Source organism: Lathyrus oleraceus, chromosome 5 (assembly GCF_024323335.1).
Source record: "Lathyrus oleraceus cultivar Zhongwan6 chromosome 5, CAAS_Psat_ZW6_1.0, whole genome shotgun sequence".
Lineage (NCBI taxonomy): Eukaryota > Viridiplantae > Streptophyta > Magnoliopsida > Fabales > Fabaceae > Lathyrus > Lathyrus oleraceus.
The window spans coordinates 172,148,519-172,172,171 of record NC_066583.1 but is presented as its reverse complement, the minus strand read 5'-3'; the positions used below and the strand labels follow the sequence as shown (position 1 = coordinate 172,172,171).

The 23,653-nt window shown below is 32.6% G+C and overlaps 2 protein-coding genes across 2 annotated transcripts; one reads left to right on the top strand and one right to left on the bottom strand.

Annotated features, from left to right (window-relative positions):
- The first annotated feature begins 526 nt into the window (after nucleotides 1–526).
- On the top strand, nucleotides 527–3,148 carry LOC127081195 (protein DOWNY MILDEW RESISTANCE 6). Its single transcript, XM_051021480.1, has 4 exons — nucleotides 527–895; nucleotides 1,003–1,250; nucleotides 2,218–2,542; nucleotides 2,641–3,148. Exons 1-4 carry the CDS (start codon nucleotides 698–700, stop codon nucleotides 2,881–2,883), a joined length of 1,014 nt encoding a protein of 337 aa, XP_050877437.1. The 5' UTR covers nucleotides 527–697; the 3' UTR covers nucleotides 2,884–3,148.
- A 13,497-nt stretch (nucleotides 3,149–16,645) lies between these two features.
- On the bottom strand, nucleotides 16,646–19,586 carry LOC127081194 (caffeic acid 3-O-methyltransferase). The gene is made up of 3 exons (XM_051021479.1): nucleotides 18,794–19,586; nucleotides 17,247–17,622; nucleotides 16,646–17,157 (listed from the first exon to the last, which is right to left on the bottom strand). The coding sequence occupies exons 1-3, from the start codon at nucleotides 19,216–19,218 to the stop codon at nucleotides 16,858–16,860; spliced, it is 1,101 nt and encodes a 366-aa protein (XP_050877436.1). The 5' UTR covers nucleotides 19,219–19,586; the 3' UTR covers nucleotides 16,646–16,857.
- Between the last annotated feature and the right edge of the window lie 4,067 nt (nucleotides 19,587–23,653).

Sequence of the window (23,653 nt, the reverse complement as noted above, 5' to 3'; positions counted from 1 at the left end):
AAAAAGTTTAAAAAAGGACCAAAAAAAGTGAATTTAAGTTTAACTACTTTTATTTTATTTAGAAAGATCGAGAAGATAAGACATAAATAGATAAGACATAAGTGAGTGTGTTCTCCAAATATTAAGGTCAGGATTCAGGATAACACATCCACAAAAAATACCCAAAGTAATAGCCCAATAAGATTTAGAAACGTGCATATTGGTAGTCAACGTAAAATAAGTCTGACTCGTGTTAAAAAATGATAATGATATACTCAACTATAAAAAAAATATTAATTTCACATGATTATCTATATATTTAATAATATAATAAAAAGCAAAAACAAAATCTAGTTTTACATACTTATTTTTTTTATAACAAAACTCTAGTTAAGCAAAAAAAAAAATAGATCAATTACCATCTTAAGTAATTTTTAAATATAAAACATTTAATTATAAATTTTGTCAGTTAGTTGTTTAAATAATTTACGTATAATAAATAACATGTCCATAAAATTTTAGAGTATCCAACAAAATCGCTCACTAGTTTTTTTTTAGTATATATATATATGCAAGGTATGACACATTTAAGCTCATCTTCCTGGAAGCTACTCGTTCCTCAAAATTCTTTAATTCCAAAGCACTTCATTTTGTGTAGTTGTCGTTTTCCTTTTCTTGAAACTTTCCTTGTATTTTCCAAACCTTATAGTATATAAGAATGGACACTAAGGTTCTTTCTTCCGGAATCCGTTATTCAAAATTACCGGAAAGTTACATACGACCCGAATCCGACAGACCATGTCTCTCCGAAGTCTCTGAGTTCCAGAATGTTCCTATCATCGACTTGGGTTCTCAAAATAGAAACCAGATTGTTCAGCAAATCGGTGAAGCATGTAGCTCCTATGGCTTCTTCCAGGTGCAGAGCCTCATATTTCAACATTTTTTTAAATATTTTTTAATTAATTATGAACACATGGGAAATATCAAATATGAATATGATTATAATGTTAATTAATTGAACAGGTGATTAATCATGGGGTGGGTCTAGAAGCATTGAAAAGAACGACAGAAGTGGCGTATGAATTTTTCAACTTGCCAGTTGAGGAGAAGATGAAATTGTATTCAGACGATCCTTCAAAGACAATGAGATTATCAACTAGTTTTAATGTGACGAAAGAGGAGGTTCATAATTGGAGAGATTATCTTAGACTTCATTGCTATCCTTTGGAGAAATATGTGTCTGAGTGGCCTTCTAATCCTGTTTCATTCAAGTAAGTTCATTATCTTTGTACACGTGTCGCTGACTAGCTCTTTGTTTGTGGTATATATATACTGTTAACTAAATTCATTATTTTAAGAGAGGAGGAGTAGTATATTGTTTTAAGAGATCTAGCATTAATTTAGTCCATAAAAAAAAAGAATGGCCATGACGTCACTATATATTTCCGTGTTGACGTAAGCACTATTGTAGTAGTACTAGTATTAATTAATGTCCTAGTGTTGTTATTGTCCACAGAGGCTTGGGCCAGGAATCTGTCTTACCCTTTACGGTTTAAAAATTCTCAGACGTATTACACTTTTGTACTAGTGAAATGCAATAATACAATATAGGGATTTTCAAGAGACATAAGTTTTGTCGAAATTAATGAATGAACATCTAAATTTTGAGGTTGAAATATTTATTGTTTGTTTTTTGGACCAGACAATAGGGCCAGAAACAATTTTTGTCTAATTTTTTTTAGGAGTAGACGCAGAATGGTTTTTTCTTCAACTCTTAGAGTGATAATTTTTCTACTTGATTGCTATGATCTAACTCGATTATTCATGAACATCTCAAAGATCACCGGAAGAAGCATGAGAATAGATTTGGGTCGGGCTACTAAGCCCACTCAGGTAACATAGGAGCACACGACATCCGGTGATCTAGCCCTTGACATATTTTGGCATGGAATACCTCTCTTTATAGGTTTAATAAAGTCATCAAAGTCTAAATATTATGCTAAATCACTAAATAGAAAGAAATTATTTTTTAAATCTTTCATTTAAGGTATAAGAAAGAGAGGTTAATGATATAATGGGATAATTTTATTTACTAAGATGATTTATACTACAGTACTAGTAAAGAAAAACAAACAAATATGTGTAGCCTAATGTTTGGATGTTGAGTAGAAACATATAAGGGACAACATAACTTTGAATTATTTGATGATAGTAATTAAACTTGTATGACAATGGCAGAGAAACCGTGGCAAATTATTGCAAGGAAGTTAGGGAATTGGGGTTTAGAATAGAAGAATACATATCAGAGAGTTTGGGCCTAGAAAAAAACTACTTAAGGAATGTTTTGGGGGAACAAGGACAACACATGGCAGTGAATTACTATCCACCATGCCCACAACCAGAACTTACATATGGATTGCCAGGCCATACCGATCCAAATGCTCTTACAATTCTACTTCAAGACCTTCATGTTGCCGGCCTCCAAGTTCTTAAAGACGGTAAATGGCTCGCTGTTAATCCTCACCCTGACGCCTTTGTTATTAACATAGGTGATCAACTTCAGGTATGTATCTACTCATTCCAACTCATGCTAGCACAAAATATATCCCCTATATTTTTCTGTAATTTTTAACATTTTTATGCTACACTTGGTGATTGCAGGCTTTAAGTAATGGACTTTATAAGAGTGTTTGGCACAGGGCTATTGTGAATGCTGAGAAACCAAGGCTTTCAGTAGCTTCATTTCTCTGCCCAGATAATGAGGCATTGATATATCCTGCAAAGTCACTCACAGAAAATGGATCTGGAGCCATATACAGAGAATTTACATATGCAGAATACTACAGCAAATTCTGGAGTAGGAATTTGGACCAAAAACATTGTTTGGAACTTTTTAAGAACTAGTAACTTAAATATGAGGGAGATATTAATTTATCAAATCCTTATTATGAAGCCACGTAGAATTTTATATTCTTAATTGCTTTTTCTTATTTTATTTTATTTAGTTTTCAATATGCATTTGCTTTTTGCAAATTAAGCAAATTGTATTTTGCTGCATTACGTATGTTAGACTCTCGTCAAACTCATAAGAATTGACTAGCTGCGAGACTCAATTGTTTGTACTTTTGATCCATCATCCATGCATACGAGTTCACTTATTTTCTCATAAGCAATCTTTCTCTAGTAGTAATTTTATGGTAGGAAGCTAGAAAAGCTATCGGAGTGGTGTTATGTTACAAATTTAAATTTATTAGGGGTGACAATTTGATCCATTAAGATAAAATTCATCTAATTCATCCATTAAAAAATTCATCCAATCCATCTACTACATAAAAATTAAGTTAATGGATTGATCCAATCAATCCATTTATAAACATGGATTGATCCAATCCATTTATAAACATGGATCGATCAAATCCATCCAACACATTTTAATGATCCAATGAACTTTTTTATCTAATTTTAAAAAAATAAAATTTTCAAATATTAAAAAAAAAATTTATTTTTTTTGAAAAATAAAAAAAAAATTCAATTTTTTTTTTAAATACAAAAAATCGATATTTTCCAAAAATTTAAAAATATTTTTTTTTGAAAAATATCAAAATTTGATTTTATTTTCGAAAAAATTATTTTTTTACGAATATAAAAAAAATATTTTTTGAAAATAAAAAAAATGATTTTTAAATTTTTTTTTCCGAATACACAAAAATATATATATTTTTTTAAAAAACTGATATTATTTTATTAAAAAATTTGAAAAAAATAAATTTTTCGAGAAAATAAGTGATTTTTTTCAAAAAAAAATGGATTGATGGATATACATCCACCAAAAATATGATATTGGATGGATTTTATTCTTAATGGATAGATTGGATTGAATATTTTTAAAAAACTTTTAGTGGATTGTTAATGGACTAATGGATTGTTTTGATCAATCCATTAACTATCCAATCCATATCCATCCAATCCATCCATTTTGTCACCCCTAAAATTTATAGATGCTAAAATATGGTAAAATGCAAAGAGATTAAAAAAAATTGTTTTGCTCAACAGAAGATAAAAGCTTGACAAGAGCCGAAAATTTTACAATTTAAGATCCAAAAACAAAACACATGTTGAAATAGGACCAACAATCATTCTCATGTTAAATGGTAAATCCTTAACATGAGTTAGTTCATAGTTAGTTGTGTATAACTAATTTTATTAGTTGGTTGGTTAAGTTTGTTACCTAACCAACAAGAAAACTATGCATATATGTTGTAACCTTTTTAATAATCAATGTTACAACATTATCATCATCTTCTATCATTCCATAACCAAATTCAACTTATAGTATGTGTTCATTTTGATTACTTATGTCACAAGCAAGTCATTGTTACACCAACAATTGGCATCAAGCGCCAGGTTCCAATTCACGGAAACATGGGAGACAAATGAGGGGATAAACCATCGAAAAACACCGAGTGGGGTGTGTGATTTTTAGTGTTCTTGTTTCACTATCATGAATACAAATGGTGGTTTTTCACGCAACATCATGGTTCTTGATGGAAGCAATTAGGAATAATGGAGTGCTTTGATGAATTCACTTTTTTTGAAGTCAATAAGTGATGGAAATGGTTCATAATGGTTATGAGAATTTAGGGGCAGATCCTACCGATGTACAAAGGGAAACGTTCAAAGATTCAAAGAAAAAGGATTGTAAAACTTTGGTTTATATTTAATAAAATTTGGATTTTCAACACTTATAGAAAATCTCATAGGTGGCTAGATCAAAGGAGGTGTGGGTTATCTTGAAGAAGCCTTTCGACGTTACTAAGGAAAATCAAACATGCACTTTCAAACCTTTGAGAAGCATATCTCTTTTAATGAAAATAGCTTTTTGTAGAAATTGATTCACGTTGTGTATTTCTCAAAATAGATAAGTCACATTATATACAAGATGAAGCATTTGTTAGCTCCTAGAATCATGCCTATAATACTGTAATTTCTAATTCTATTATACAGCTGTACAGTTACAATATTGAATAAAATCTGATCCTGTTATTACTAGCAGGATGTTTACCAAATATAGCTGAACAAAATATGATTCTGTTATTACTAGTAGAATGTTTTCCATCTATAGCGTAAAATACCAAATATAGTTTAATACCCCCCCTCAAGTTGGAGCATTAAGATTTCTAATGCCCAACTTGTCGATAAAAGAGTTAAATTGCGGCTTTCTTAATGCTTTTGTGAGTATATCCGCAAGCTGAGCAGTAGTAGGGACATAGATTGGACGGATATTATCTTTGAGAATTTCATTCCGGACGAAATGACAATCAACTTCAATGTGTTTGGTGCATTCATGGAACACCGGGTTCTTGGCAATGTGTAAAACCGCTTGACTGTCACAGTGAATGATCATGGGTTTGTTATGATCAATTCCTAGATTGGAGAGGATTCCCTTTAACCATTTTAACTCGCATGTAGTAGTCGCCATTGACCGGTACTCAGCCTCAGCAGATGACCGAGAGACCGTGTGTTGTTTTTTCGTTTTCCAAGATATAGGAGAGTCACCAAGTTGCACCAGCCAGCCAGTGATTGATCGCCTGGTCAGAGGGCAGCTAGCCCAATCTGAGTCACACCAACCATGAAGTTGCAGGTCACATTGTTGACTGAAAAATATTCCTTGTCCTGGATTGCCTTTCAAGAACCGAACCACTCTTAATGCAGCCTCCCAATGATCTGTACAAGGTTCGTGCATGAATTGAGACAAAATATGAACACAATAAGATAGCTCAGGCCGAGTGAAACACAAATAAATCAATCGCCCAACCAAACGCCGGTATTTCTCGGGATTTGAAAGCAACGGTCCTGCAGCTAGTGATAAGCGATGGTTCTGCTCCAGTGGGGTGGGCGCAGGTTTAGCACCAAGAAGGCCAGCTTCAAATATGATGTCAAGTGCGTATTTGCGCTGACAAAGAAAAATACCTGTAGAATTTCTAGCAACTTCAATACCGAGAAAATACTTCAATACACCCAAGTCTTTCATATGAAAACAAGTGTTAGGGTAGAGTTTAAAATGCTTGATGGCAGAGGAAGTATTTCCTGCAATGATTAAGTCATCAACATAAACAAGAACCACAAGGTAGGTATCTTCTTGGTGCAAAGTAAACAAAGAATAATCAAGGTATGATTGTTGGAATCCGTAAGATTTGAGAGCAGCCGAAAGCTTGGCAAACCAACAACGTGGAGCCTGTTTTAAACCGTAAAGAGATTTATGTAGTCTGCAGACCATGTCTTGTTGCGAAGCTGAAAAACCAGGAGGCATTTTCATGAAAACCTCTTCATGCAGATCCCCGTGTAGAAACGCGTTGTGCACATCCATCTGATGGAGTTCCCAAGCTTTTGCTGCTGCCACTGCCAAGACAGTCCGTACCGTTACCATTTTTGCGACCGGTGCAAACGTTTCAGTGTAATTGACCCCTTCCACTTGGTGGTTGCCGAGTATGACTAATCGGGCTTTAAATCGTTCAATTGTACCATCAGAGTGGTGTTTTATGCGGTACACCCATTTGCAACCAAGAGCTTTCTTCCCATGAGGTAGTTTTTGTATACTCCAAGTATGATTTCGTTCAAGGGCTTCGATTTCAGTTTGCATTGCGACTCTCCAACGAGCATCCTTCACTACCTCATGAAAGTAGAGTGGTTCTTTTTCGGCACTAATTGCTGCAAGAAAATGTTTATGCGGCAAAGAAATTTTTTCACAATTTACATAATGTGTGATAGGATATGGTGCACCTGAAGCGTGTGATTGAGCGGATGAGCAAGGTGAAGGACTCAACTTATGAACCGTGTTTGTGACGTAGTCAAGCAAACCGAGTGGACGGATACTTGACACGGCAATCGCGCCCCAAAGATTCATTTTCATTCTCGTCGTGACTGGTTTGAGATTGTATATGTATGGGGTCTGTTACTGCATCAGTACTTTCTTCACCATCCTCTATAGCAGGATCCCCCCTATTTTCATGTATGATTTCTATTGATGACTCATTTTGATATGTTGTCCCACCTTTATTTTGATTTTCCATATCACCCTCTTCAGTGATTGGGAGCTCCAACGTCGTTCTATTTGTCCCAACATCATCTTTTTGTTTTTCAATTTCGTGAAATGGAAACTGATCTTCAGAGAAAATTACGTCTCGTGACACAAAGAATTCATGGCTTTCAAGATCGTAAACTCTCCATCCTTTTTGTCCATAAGGATACCCAGCGAAAACACACCGACGACTGCGAGTCGCAAATTTGTCTCCATTTATATGTTGGTTTCGTGCAAAACACAAGGAACCAAAAACATGCAAGTGAGTATAACATGGTGCATGTCCATGTATTATTTCATATGGGCTTTTTCCTTTTAAAATGGAGCTTGGAGTTCGATTAATCAAGTATCCTGCTGTCAAGACACATTCACCCCAAAAATCAATGGACAAATTTCCTTGAAATCTTAAAGCTCGCGCCACATTTAGAATATGCCGATGCTTTCTTTCGACTCTACCATTTTGTTGGGGTGTTCCTGTGCAAGAAGTTTGGAACATTATCCCATTTTCAAGAAAATATTTTTTCATGCAAATAAATTTTGTTCCATTATCGCTTCTTACGGTTTTGACCTTCTTATTATACTGCCTTTCCACCATAGAAAAAAAATTTGTCAGTGTCCTTGACACTTCCTTTTTATCAATTAGTAAAGAAATCCAAACTGCACGTGAGCAATCATCGACTATAGTAAGAAAGTATGAAGCACCACAAGAAGAGGGAGTTCTATATGCTCCCCATAAATCACAATGTATTAAATCAAATATGTCAGAAGCTTGTTTATTACTCAACGGAAATGTTTCTCTAGTTTGTTTAGCTCTTTGACATGTATCACAAACTTTATTTTTCAACTCACTAACACCACTTCCATTACAATTAGAGACTAACTGAGTAGTTTTCCAAGACGGATGTCCCAAGCGTTTATGTCACACTTCTAGTTGATTTAATCCTTCAACCTTGTTAGCCTTTACTTTCGGAACCTCCCGGAATAAGTAGAGTCCATCCCTTCGTTCACCCGCTTCAATCAGCATCTTCGAAGTGCGGTCCTGAATAGCACACAAATCAGCGGTAAAATGAACATTACAATTGGATTCATCTGACAAATGTGATATAGAAATTAAATTGCAATTCAACTAAGGAACATAAAGCACATTTTTTTAGTATTAAATCATCAGCAAGCTTTATTTTTCCTTCTTTAGTTGACATTACAGTTTTTCCGTTAGGAAGTCCAACGGGACAACCAATTACTTCCTTCACATCGCATAGGTGTTGTATTATTCCTGTCATATGATTAGATGCTCCGATATCGAGGATCCAAGCGTTGAGTTTAGTCTTACCGGTCATGCTTTCATTTGAAGTAACTTTTGAGGTGTTCAACATTTCCACTAGAGTTTTCCATTGCTCTTTGCTCAATCCTGTCATGACAGGGTTCTCTATATCTCCACCACCAGATCCCATGTTTTGGACAGCATGCGCACGCGTCGGTCCTCTTTGAGCACGTCCACTATTAGATGCAGTACCTCCAGCGCGATTCTGGCCTCTTCCTCGCCCTACTGCTTTTTCATCATTTCTGGGACGTTCGCCCCACCATTTTGGGTATCCGATTAGCTGGAAGCAGCCTGCTTCATCATGACCCGATCTGTTGCAGTGCGTATACACAAATTTGTTCTTGATCTCGCGCCCTTTCATCTTTGCATTTGCTTGAACTGCCAAAGCCATAACTTCTGTCCTTTCTTCTTTTCGGGTGATAGATCACATTCGTGCTTCTTGCACCAGAATAGAATACATCTTATTCAAAGATGGCATGGGGTCGGTGGCTAGCAAATTGGAACGCACAGTTCCATATAGCCCATCATCTAAGCCCATTAAAAACATGTGACATCGTTCCTCTTCTCTGCATTTTTCAAGTTTTATTTGAATACCACACGTGCACCCCTTGCAAGTGCAGGTCAGTGCATGTTCATGGTTTGCTAAGTCATCCCACAGAGCCTTCAACTTTCCATAGTAGGCCACCATGGACAAACCTCCTTGTTTGCATTAAGCCAATTCTGATTTGAGTTGTTGAACGCGCGGGCCATTTACGACAGAAAATCTCTCCTTTATGTCGTCCCAAAGCTCCTTAGAGGTTTCAAAATAGAACATGGTCGTTCGCAGACTAGGTTCTACCGTATTCAAGATCCATGACACCAACATGGCTTGAACAGTCCACCAATCCTCCATCATAGAGGATTCTTCTTCAGGTTTCTTTATGGTTCCATCAATGAACCCCCATTTTCTCCTTGCTCTTAAGGATGTTTTCACAGCTCTAGCCCATTCATCATAATTTTCACCCCGCAACTGCACTTGCGTAATCACACTTCCAGGGTTGTCGTTGGAGGTGAGATCGTAGGGTGATGGCTTTTTCTTCTGAGATTGCTCATCTCCTGTTACAGAAGATTTTGGATCTTTTTCTCCTTCCATGGCTCTGATACCATGTAGAAATTGATTCACGTTGTGTATTTCTCAAAATAGATAGGTCACATTATATACAAGATGAGGCATTTGTTAGCTCCTAGAATCATGCCTATAATACTGTAATTTCTAATTCTATTATACAGCTGTACATTTACAATATTGAATAAAATTTGATCCTGTTATTACTAGCAGGATGTTTACCAAATATAGCTGAACAGAATATGATTCTGTTATTACTAGTAGAATGTTTTCCATCTATAACGTAAAATACCAAATATAGTTTAATACTTTTGTTTCTAGATAATTGGCTAAGAAATCCAAAAGTTTTTTATGAATCCCTTAGAAATAATCAATTATTACCTTTTTTTAATGCCTCATAAAAGAATATTATGGATAATACCCAATTAAGAAATGAATTTATTGAAAACCTTTCTTTTTTTTTAACTTTATAATAGATTATGAGATGTGCATATTCGATTATTCGATTAGGAGGCTTAAAAAATCCATGGATTGTTTCCATATTCAAGCCACCATTTATCCTATAAATAGAGAGATCTTTTTTCGTCTCTTATACACCATAAAACGTATGAGATATTGCTCTCTCTCTCTCTCTATCTATATATATATATATATATATATATTATATATATATATATATATATATATATATATATATATAATCAACCTTAATTGTCTCCTTAGAATGAACAATCTCAAATATGAACAACCTTCAGAAGAATCTTTCGATCAAAATGATGAAGCTACATCCAGAAAAAAGGATGAAGAAATCTAATGGGAAAGAACATGCGAAAGAACTTCATCAACCCAAGTCAATGTTTAAGAAGCTTCATCTAGCAGAATAATCGAAGAAACTTAAACAAGCATAATTTATGGAAATGGAGATGAAGGAGCATCATCAAGAAGAATCCTTGAAGAGACAAAAACCAGAAGATCATGTGAAGAAACAACTTCTTGAAGAATCTACAGATTTCCCTCACATTAAGTCTCTTGTGAAGAAGAGGTAGCAACAAACGATGAATCAATAGAGGAAACATCAAGAGATTTTTTTTAGAGATGTATTTAAGAGCATACCCGATGATACATCAGAAGTAGACGAAAAGGAAGAAGTTGATAGAGAACACCATGTATGCCTCAAGGCTTCAAAAGTAGATGAAAATGAGGTAACTTCTCTAACCTACAGTAAATTATTAAAGCTCAATGTTAAGCTTGCTAAAGAGAACAAAAATTAGAGAAGAGCAATAATGATATTAAGGATTATGCCTAATTATTGAAAAATAGCAATAAATTCTTTGTGAAGAAATTGCTAGCATAATGAGCGAACCCTTAAAATCAACTAAATGAAATCCTTGTGATTCCTTGAAAATTGAAGCAACTAATTTACGTGAAACCTTAGATAAGTTCACTAAGGGGAAAGAAAATTTCAATTTATTTTTTTCCAATTAAAAATCTTCTTTAAAAAAATGGTGTAGGGTATAAATCGGTTAAATCACATGATTAAAAGAAGTTTAATCGCCCTATCTTTAAATACAAGTTTTGTAATAAGTTTGACCAGCTTGAGCCTTTTTGCTTTGAAAAATTAGGAGGGTCGAAGGGGGATATCCCCAAACCTTTTAGGAGGAAGAATACCTCCAGAACTTTTTGTAATAAGTTACACTATATTCGGACAGTATAATGAAATATGAAACGATGAGAATTCTAGTCAACCAATGAATCAATCAATAAAAATTCTATTTATAGGAGATGTCAAAATAAAATTTTATTAAAAAATCAACCAATATAATATTACAAGTTACAAATAGATATAATCACAAAAAAGATTAATCAGATGACTTAATTTATTCCAACTGATCCGCTATCGCATGCGAAACAAAACGAGTAGTTTTTCAAAAATGTAGTTTAACGACAAATTGACTCAAATATCGTTCTCAAGGATTCTTGTTTAATTAATCTACCGATAGAATAAAAAGGGGGGGGGGGGTGGTTGGTTTAGATTCGAAAAAGTGATTTTTAAAAGTGATTATAAAATAAGCTGACACGAACCAACCTACTGCATCATCTTCCGACTTATCATTGATTCTTATAAAATTCCAAATCCCTAACGGGTTTGCTCCTATTCGATTATAATTACCATTAACAAGCGTAAAGGAAATTATGTGAGTAATATTCCCAAATTCCAAATTAAGCAAACGGATTAAAAACTATTGCGAATTAAGCAGACGCAACTTGATCGTTCGTGATAAAATAAAAGCTATGTTAACACGAAATTGATTCGGGATCATCATTCATCAATCGAATTTAAGGATTCTATCCTATAGCAACAATTAGATTAAGCAAATAATTGGAATTATAAGAAGAATTCAAAGGAAACAAATTGGAATTAATAAAAACCTCAAAGCGGATTATGAATTACAGCAGGTTAATTCAAAAGGGATTAGTTCTCCATAGTCATCTTGCTAGCTCTCTAAAAAATCATACATGACCAGAAAAACGTCCTCTGTTTTTGGCTTTCTAACCTAGGTAAAAACACCCAAACCCGTTTCACAACTCAACCGGGTCAAATGTACGATTCAGGCCCAATACAACTAACCCAAACAAAATATAAAAATAATACATCAGCTTCAACGAAATTTCTGGCCCTGCTACAGTCTGATTCAGCTCTCGACTTCTGAACAAAAGTTGTAGATCTTTTTCTTAGCTTTCCATCGACTGGTAGCACGTCTCAATCCGATACCGCTAGCTCAAGATATGATTTTTCTCGCGAAAGCTGCTAATGCTGAAAATTAAATACGAAAATTAAATAAGTGCAAAAATAAAATAAATTATGAAAACACATTAAAATATAAAAATAATCAAAGCAAACCGAAGAAATGCTTAAGTACAAACATGGAAGAACGTGCATCAAAATACACTGATCACCAACCCTACGTTTACATAAAATTTCTATAAGGAGATAAAATCTAACAACGTGCGATAAAACCTAACAAAGTGCAAACTATACAAAAAAATTAAAAAGAGAGATAGATAATAACACATCAGTGTTTATACTGGTTCAATGCGCTCATCCTCTCTCTACACCTAATCCAATATCCAATATGAAATCATAAAAAGTAGTTGAGTTCTCCCCTGAGATACAACTCAAACTCTCCATGCAATCGTAAAAAGTAGTTGAGTTCTCCCATGAGATACAACTCAAACCATCCTTTCATTTTATAAATAGAGTAGTGTCAACAATATTAGTAGTGAATCCTTTCTTACGTAAGAATCCACTAAGACACTCATACCAAGCTCTAGGAGCTTATTTGAGACAATGAATAACTCATTTTAGTTTAAACTCATAGTCAGGATTCTTATGGTCCTCAAAAACTGACGGTTGAGAGATGTACACTTATTTATTTATAAAGTTGTTAATGAAGGAAAACCTAATGCCAATCATATATAATTTAAAATCCATGCAAGATGTGAATGCCAAAAGGAGTTGAATCACTTCGAGATATGTTACGTGAACACATATCTCCTCATAGTCAATCCCTTCAGTTTGAATGAATCCCTTTGTCACTAACCTTACTTTATTTCAGGTCATTATGCTATGTTCATTAAACTTGTTCTCAAAAATCCATCTGGTGCGTATGTTAGATTTATTTTGAGGATGCGGGACTAGATCTCATACGTTATTTCTTTTAAATTTATTTAAACCTTATTGTATAGCAATGAGATAACCTTCATCATTCAAGGCCACAATTATGTCTTTTGTCCCAATTTAAGAGATAAATACGGAATACTTACATAAGATGTTAACTTGGGAATGCATACTTACATCCTTTTTAATGTCTCCCAGAATGTTGTCCAGTGGATGATCTTTCTAAATAATCCAATATTAAGGTAGCTTTGTTGAGGTCTCTTGTTTATCATACTATTTTTTTTCTCTTTATCATCTTTAATGTCCTCACTTTTAAGAGAATCCTCTTTTGGGGCCTGGTTTCATCAAAAACAACATGAACGGACTCTTCAACAACGAATGTTCAATGGTTGAACACCCTATAAAGCCATACTAGATAAATAACACCCTAAAGATATTCATTCATCATATTTAGCGTCAAACTTGCCTAAATTGTCTTTATCATTATTTAAAATAAAATATTTGCAGTCGAAAATGCAAAAATAAGAAATATTAGATTTTCTACCTTTGAGTAACTCATGTAGAGTATTTTATATTATATGTTTAATGACCATCCTGTTTAAGACGTGGCATATGGTGTTAATTTCATTCACCCAAAAGTACTTAATTATACTCATCTCACTTATCATGGTTCATGTTAATTCTTCTAAAACACAATTTTAAAGCTCTACAATACCATTTTGTTGTGGAGTGTGCGGACATGAAAAGTTGTGGTCTATCCTATTTTTGTTGCAAAAAAATTCAAAATAATGGTTAAAAAGTTCATTAGCATGATCATTTCTTAAATAAATAATTTTCAAAGAAAATTAGTTTTGGACAAGCTTAGCAAATCTAACAAAAGTTGTAAAAGTTTCTTACTTATGAGCTAAGAATATGGTCTAATTGATTCAAGTAAAATCGTCTACAATAACAAATTTGTAATAGTTACGTCCTAGAATCTTAGTTTTTAAGGGAAAAAAGGTCTAGATGGAGAATCTCAAGGAGTTTATTTGTAGAAACAAAAAAGTTTGCTTTAAAAGACACACTTGTTTATTTTTCCATTTGGAAAGCATCACATAACATTTATTTTGAAAATTTACTTTTTGGTAGACCAATTACTAATTTCTTATAAATTATCTTATTAATCAAATCAAAGTTCATATTGCTCAAATGCCTATGTCATAGCCAAGAGTCTTCACTTCGAGAGATAAGATATTTTATGTCGCTCTTTGAAACATCATATAAACTAACCATATAATGTTATCAACTCTAGAATCCTTAAACACTAACTTCGCATCGTCCTTATGCTCAATTGAGCAACTAAAGGTATCAAAAGTAATCGAATATCCTTTATCATATAATTGAATAATGTTTAAGATCTTTGACTAAAAAAACTCCATCTACGGTGATTGTGAAGGGATTTTTCACAATACCTTCCCATAATATTTTTCCTTTGTTATTATCTGCATACGTGACATGACTGCGTTCTTTGTTATCAAAGTCTACGAATATTAAAGTGTCCTCGCCATATGTCTTGAGCAGACACTATCTAGAAACCACATCCATTTGTGACAACAATACATTTATTCAAAAAGATAAACAAGGTAATTTATATCTCCAACTAACGTTGGACACTAGAGGGTTAGTATTAGGACACTTAGGAGTCCATGTCATAAGACTATCATGTACTCTTACGTTCCTAACATGACATAGAGGTCTAATATGACTCTTATCACCACAATATTGACAAACGACTTCAGTAGATCCATTGTTTCTATTTTTTTCTAGTGGAATAAGCATTTTCCTTAAAATATTTCCTAAAATTTTGTCTTTTAGCACTTGAATCACTAGAAACCACACTATGTGATTTAATGTTATGTGTTAATTTCCATTTCAAATTTTTTATTTCCGAGTTCTAAAATTGGACAATTACCACATCCCACTATATCAACCTTTTCTTCTATAGTACTAGAGATACACAAATTCTCATTTACTAGAGATGTATGTTCCTCTTTCAAGGACTCTAAAATGCTATTAAGATTAGAAATTTTTCCCTCGAGTTTTGAAATCATTTTCTTTTGAAAGTGTCTAAAGAATCATCGTGCATTTCTCTAAAAGTGTTTAAAGAATCACCATGCATTTCTTTAATAGTGTTTAAAGAATCATCATGCATTTCTCTAAAAGTATTTTATAATTGATTATACAAAGGTTTAGAGCGTGAGTCTGAATTGTTTACCTCCAAGTCTTTTTCATTGTGACGTGTCATTAAGCATAGATGAGAAATTTCACCATCATCTGGACTTACGCTTGATGAGGAAAAAGACTTTTCCTCCTTTTTTTCCCAAGTTATGTAAGCCCTGCCGCCATTGGCGTATTTTTCCTTCATCTTGGAGAACTCTTCCTTATTCTTATGCTTAATCAACCTTAGATAATTGATTTTATGATGTCCGTATTTACCACATTCATAACAAGTCACTTGCTTATCATACTTCTTTTTGTCTTTCATTTTCTTTAACATAAGATACTTTCTAAAATTTATCAAGTTCTTGTCTGAATGCTTAAGACGATTTCTTTTGATGTATTTATCGTAGCATTTCACGAACAAACATATTTCTTCTTTAGAAGAATCTTCAACGATACTCTCATCATATTCCTCTGCTTTAAACTTGGAAATGGAGGCCTTCAAGGATATGTTTCTCTTCTCTTATTTTTTTCTTTCTTTTTCGCATTAGCTTCATTTACTTCTAGTATCTTTAATTCATGCCCGTGTTCGGAAATTTTTTCAAACAGTGTTGTGATATCATTTGGATCTTCTTCACTTCTAGGATTTCCAACATCAAAATCTCACATTTAAATGCTTCTACACATATTTATTGAATGAAAATTGCTTTCATCTTCAATTTCTAAAACCTAAAATAGTTGTCTTGGAAAAACTTCTCTATGTCTCATTTAAATCTCATTATGATCATTTGTAACCTTAGATCATTCCACTCGTGGTAGGTGCCATTGTTTTGAAAATAAAAATCAAAAGATTCAAACAAACCAAACACATGTGATGTGTGGGAGAAAAGAACAATGATAATCAAATTACATAATTAACAATTAAGTGTAAACAAAACCAAAATAACAATAAAGATAAAAATAAAGAATGAAACACATAAATTATTTTCTCCAAAATAACAATACAGATAAAAATAAAGAATGAAACACATATTTATTTGAAACTCAATCTCTACCGGTTCTCAATGTATAAATTATTTAAACCCCAATCTTTAGATTACAATCAAAGATCATCTCAACTCTTAGAATAAAAATCACTAAGAAATACCTTCTCTTTCTCTTCCTAGAAAACTTTTCCAACCTAACAACAAAAATGACAAAATATTGTTCAAGCATCGCTCAGATTTTGAGGCACCCGCCCGCCTCAGTAACATTTTTATAAATTATTTATTAAAAAAGAAAAAGTTGATTAACGGGTCAATTTTATTTAAGCTCATTATACATATAACTATAATGAGTCAATGTTGTTTTATATAGGTAACATTACAAAGAGCTTTTTCATTGTTATTTTTCACCACTATAAAAATACAAATCGTTTAATTTTTTTTGGGTAAGTAGAAGCAAACACAACCACAATCTCAATCTCAAAACTCATATGCAAAACGCCAAAAAAAACCTTAAACCTTAAGAAATTCCATGATGTATGTGTTGAAAGCATTACAATGGACTTTGAAACCTTGGAATCCAGCACCTTTAGCAAGATCCTCAAACTCTTTCTGTGTTCTCTCTTTCCCACCTGGATTATGAGCCAACATGATCACATCAATGTGCACCACACCTTTTGTTGCCAAGCTTGTGTCTGGTGCCACTGGAAGAATGCATTCTGCCACAATCACTTTTCCATTTTCAGGAAGTGCCTCATAACAGTTCTTCAAAAATTTCAAGCAGTGCTCATCACTCCAATCATGACAAATCCACTACATGCATATAAAAATATATCATCAATCACTAATTACATAAAACAGACATTAACTGACATGTGTCGGACAGCAGATATAAAATGTACCTTCATAAAAATAGCATCAGCCTTTGGAACACTGAGAAACATGTCTCCGCCAACATGCTCCACTCCGGGATAAGAAGGAGCGTCTTCAATGACATGAGGCAAATCAAAATTAATCCCTTTAATGGTGGGATATTTTGAGACAATGGTGTTAATTACAGCTCCGGTGCCACCACCTACATCAACAAGAGATTTAAGGCCTTGAAAACCTGTGTAGGTCTCAAGAATTTTCTTCATTGTGATGGTAGAGTGATCAGACATTCCCTTGTTGAAAACTTTGTTAAACCTTGGATCTGTTCCATGGTATTCAAAGGCTGTCATTCCATAAGCTTTGTTGAATGGAATGCCCCCATCAAGGACAGCATCTTTAAGGTGGTACCTACAATACAATAATGACTAAGGATTACTTCTCATAATAGAAGAAAAAAAGTATTTGCATTTCATATAGTTGAAATAATCATAATTTAACAATCAGTTTATAACTTTTCGAATGAGAATTATCACCATTTATAAACATATATTTATGTCATATATTGTTTGATGGACTCAGAACTGGACATCTAGAAAAATTTTAATATCATATTAAGAATTTTGATTTATATCGAATTCTTTCTTATAAAACATGTTCAGATCATATATTTTTCGATGACCATAGAAAATTGTTTATGTATTGTTGTACAGCTAGAAATTGTCCAATTGCTATTGGAAGCTTTAGAAGAAGATTGGTTCACACTCATTGGTGGTGGGTGAAATGTAGAAATGGTGGGATGAGTTGGTGACCATTCAAATTGGTGGTCCCTTTCTGCCATCCTATTTTGTGGACAATAGTCTCTATATATTAAATCCAAATCTTTTGACACCTCATTCATGATAACTCAATTATTAATTTACACGAGTTAATTGCTTCTCAAACACCTTTCCTTAATTTTTATGTCAACACTCACTACTTAACATTTTGTTTTCTATGATACTCACAATTTAATTACATATTATTAATTTATTAAAATTTTATGAATAATTAACTATACGCACTATGGGTTCAATTCAGCCATGAGCATGCATTATTGTTAAATATTTCAAGAGACAACTTTATTAATTATAATAATTTTTTCAACTTAAAATATTAGTCTCTGCAATGGCCGTAAACTTTCCATCCAAATGAAAACGTTTTAATTATCTAATTAAGTTATTACCTAATTGTGTTTTATTAATGATCATTGCGTCTCAAAGGTTACATTTTACAATAATGTATATTCTATACAAAGTCTAAGGTTTTCAACCCTTTCAGAAGAACAAAACGAATGAAAATTTCTAGAAACTAACTTTGATAGATCCTTATAGTTATTATCAATTTAAGCCACCACAAACCCATTATCATGCTTACATAAAAGCTTACTTTTAAAATTAATTATTTTCATATGGAGCTCTTAATAGCAATAAAACAAAGATAAAGCAAATGAAAAACAGAGCAAAAACAGAGTAAAAAACAGAGTGAAAAACAGAGCAAAAACAGAGTAAGAAACAGAGTATGTTAAAAATAGTGAAAATACCAGCTTTCCATGAGTACTTTATCCTGATTCATGAGATTAAGAGCAGAAATAGAAACACCATCTTCATTCTTAACCAAGTACTTAGCAACAGTAGCTAAACCATAGAGTCTCTGAACCTTTCCATCTTCTAGAGTCCTTAACGTACAAGTAAGAATATTGTAACAAGCCAATAGCCGCAAGATACGGTCCAACATAACAGGTGCATCAGGGTTCTTTGTTGGAAGCTGAGAAGCAATATCTAGCGGCGAAAGATGAGCACCAGGACCAGATTTAGCTATGATTTCTAAGAGATCAAGTTCAAGAGCTGTTTTTAAGACCATTGGAAGAACAGAAGCACTTGCTAGCTGCATAGCGAAGAGATTTGCTTCTTCGTCTGATACGTGGGTTGGTGTTATTTGTGTCTCACTTGTTGTTGTTGAACCCATTGTTGTTTTGGTTAAGGTTTGAGGAGATTGAGGTGGTGATTGGAAGAAGAATGGTGATGAATTTCAATGTGGCTTTGTGTTATATAGAACAACAACGTATGGGAAAAATGTTTGGTTGGGTTTGGTGTGTTGGTTCAATCTATTTAGATATGGGTCCCACTCAACAACCACGTTTAGGACCCACAAAGAGAACTCGTGAATTTGTGTCAATAATCATGTAATGTATATAATGTTGATACTGATTTTAAGACATTGAATATTGGTGTGAATTGAAAAGGATTATTTAGGAGCATACAAAAGTCTTGTTATGTGTTATTCTATACTCTTAAAAAGAAAATTGTACAATATGGTAAGGAGAACTTTCTTTACTCAGCAATTATTTTTTGTTTATTCTACTCAACAAGTATTGAAAAGAAGGCATCAAAGGCATTTATTTTACTTTCCTAAAATGTCACTATTGAGTTGAACAGGCTTTGCCAAATAGTCAGCTTTTGTGTCTACCATAGCTTGTTCTTTATAGAAAACTAGTATTCCTCCCATCCATATTTTCTCTTTATATAAAAAAGTAGTATTTCCAACCATATTTTCAAATTAAAAGATTCTTAGAATTAGTAGCAAAGCAACCCCTATTAATAGGCCCCAAATCAAAATATTTAGAATTAGTGTTAATTCATTTGTTATGGGAACAAGGATGATTTCTATTTCTCAAAGAAATTAATGGATTTGTTACTTATAATTTTGAATTGAATGAATCATGCATTTTGTTTGATTAAAGATTATTTTATTAAATTTGTGTGAGGTTCTCATAAAATAATTAGTTGAGTTTATATTAATGATAATGTAGTGTGTTATATCTAAAATACTTTTAATAATTATAATTAATAGAATAATTAGATAGATTAAGATATATCAAACAATGTTATATTCATAAAAAATAATTAATACTTATTCGATATCTTAAAGTGATAATTATTTTTAAATAAATAAATATTTTTGTTTACACATAAGCATAATGAGAGTGATTGTCAAAATCAACAGCGATTCATCGATCAAAATAAGATTGAGTGAATACATATACAACTCAATGTGAGGCAATTGAATCTTTTTTCTAATCTACTCAAGTATAAATATACTTTGATCGTCAAAACTCTAGAATGGTTATTTGGGCTTTTATCAGCACAATTTATATGTAGTATCATTATAAGAAGATGGTGATGATTGTGGAACCACGTACTGAGAAAGTTATATACACATGGAAAGAGTCAACAAAACACATCGAGAAACAGAAGACAACAAGATGGATGTGAGGCGACATTTATCTTAAAATAGAGGGAACATTAGCACAGTACCATTGTCATTAGTCAAATGGAGCGTCATTTCCATACACTACTACAAAAACAATATTTCACCAAGGTTGGGAGAAGGATTTGATCAAAGGTTGGGAGTACGTGGTAACAAAAGGTGTGATAGTAATGCCATATTTACCACAATGGACTGGTAAAAATAGAATAATGCGCAACCTATCACCAAGGTTGAAAAAATCAACCATAGTAAAAGGTTGAATGTTAATGGGTTTGATACTTAGCCCCAACATTTTGCGTGATTTAAGTATTTCACCATAATTGAAAGTTCCAAATGTAGTGAAACATTTTGCGCACAATATTTTACCACGGTTGTAGATTTTAACTATGGTAATATATACATTTGAGTTTATTATAACATATGTGGAATGTTTGTTTAATCAACTGCTCACTAAATATATAATCTTTCAATTTGATTTAGAAAATAATAATATAAAAAATTAAGTTATATTTGAAGAATAACTTGCACTAATCAATATTTTTTCGAGCGTTTCTGCAACTCATTATCCATACCTCGTTCTTTAACTATTAGAATTTGATTCAACACTTATAATTCTTCAATCAACATTTTCTTCTCTACTAATTCATTTTACAAATTATCAAACTTGATGAGAAATTCTGATTCTTTGTCATCATCATCACTATCATCATGATGATGTTAAATTATTTTTTTCCATAAATTTGAGGTTTTACAGAATGAACTAGTAAAAAGAAAAATGTTGATTGAAGAATTAGAAATATATATAAACAAATTATAACCTTTAGAGAGGAAGATATGGATAATGGGTTGTTAAAAGATAGAAAAAATATTGTAAATTGTTCTTAAAATATAACTTAATTTTTTATATTATTATTTTCTAATTCAATTTAACATGTTATATGTTCAGCGAAGGATTGGTAAAACACTTCATCTACATAGGTTATAATAAACTCAATTGTATCTTATATTTTGTGATCTTGAAATATTGGGTTGAACGAAATGAAAGTTGCACAAAGAATAACATTTTCAACAACAACATAGGACAAACAAACAACAACAATAATACAACAATTTACTTATAGGTAAAATATTGTGTTATTGTTATTGTTTTTGTTTTCCTATATCAACAAAAACACAACAAGATATATAACTCAATATTATAACCAAAAAAAATAAAAACATAACAATATAACTAAACATTAACAACAAGGAGCAAAAAACATAACAACATAACTCAACATTAAAAATATTATTCAACAAAATCAACAACATAACTAAAAAATAATCAACATTAACAAAAAAATATTTACTTGTATTAATAAAAATAAGAAATCAATGTTGGACAAATATTTTGAACAAGACAAATATTTCACGTATATTTTTAACAATAAAAACAAGACAAATATTTTGAACAACAACATCATAATTCATAAAATGAATGGTGGAAAATGTTTCACGTACGTACATTTTCTAGAAAAGATTTGTGGAAAATGAAGATAAAGAAATGAGAATCTTATTTCGTCTTGCAAGCATTCGTGATACCTTTCTTTGATCCATACTAGTTGGAGAAGTTATGTTGGAGTTTTGTAAAGATATGTTAGAGTTTTGTGAGATTGCGATAAAGTGAGAGAAGTTAGGGTTTCACTTTAGAGCGCAGTCTATTTTGAAGTGAATTAAGTTTGCTTATATAGATAAAATATTTCACCATGATTGATAAAAGGAATCATGGTGAAATGTCTCTGATATTTAACCATAATTGTTAGTTTGAATCGTGGTGAAAAGTGTTTAATTATTATTTTAAAATAGAAATTATGAGAACACGCCCTTTTTGTAATGAAAAAACATAAATTGATGGTGTTGGGATTCAAAGTGTGTCACTCATTAACATATCACAACAGTTGTTTAGTTGGACCGTGGAGAAAAGTGATTAAAAAAACGCTTAATGACCGTGCTAAAGATTTATTACGAAATGTATATTTTATAGTAGTGATCTATTATGATGTTAGGGTCAACATTATAGTTTCTTCTATGTATATCAGGCTTCGTAAATTATTTGACACATACAACGAATCTGTCAAACTATTTGATACACTTTATCTTCTTTGCTTTTACTTAACCTTTATGGATTTTTAGGCTACTAGTCAAACTTCTCACGTCTGTACTTAACTCTTTGAAATATTCAAGAAACCATAGTTGAGGGACAAAAATATTAAAAATATCATAATAGAGATATTCATTTATTTTAAGAAATTTGGAGAATAATTTATGTGTCTTGTGTGTTAGGGGAGTTTTTTCACTATGAAGCATTGAATATTATGGGACTTTTTTATTTTGGAGCAACATCTTTGTGAGAGACACACCACATATTCACCCAAAACCTTAAGGTGATAGGTGGGTGAGTTCTCTCACTTATAAATGTTCAAGTCTCCATATTACCAACCAATGTGGGACTATTATCCATACTACTCACACTTGATATATTCTTAACACTCTCCCTCAAGTGTGAGTCCATAATTTTTCCCCTCAAGTGAAAGCTCTTCTTACTTCTACAGACTCTTGTACCATACGGAACGTTTCTTATTCACCATACTGGCGCCGTTGACACTCTTCAATGGAACATTTCTTATTCACCATCCTGGCGCCGTTGACTTTCGATACAAGTAACCCGGTCCCTTTCTGAAACCAAAGGCTCGTGATACCATTTGTTGGGGGAGTTTTTCACTAGGGAGCATTGAACATTATGAGACTTCTTCTTTTAGAGCAACACCATTGTGAGAGACACACCACATGTTTTGGAGCTCCAATATGGTTACCATATTCATTGAGTTTGGTGTCAATTCATATGGTTAATTTCATTTCTTTTCACTACAATGGAGTTATTACATAGTGAAATTAGCAAGTATCTCGACAAAGATTCTTTTTCATTAGCTGTTGTTAGTGTTATTATCTCTATTTCATTCACTTAAAAACCATTCGATATATTCAAATTGTCAAAAACATTATGTCATTTCTTATTGGCTTGTAAGACCATACAAAAATTTATCAAACTTACAAACCTTATGTTCTTTCCCATGAATTACAAAGCCTTCAGAAT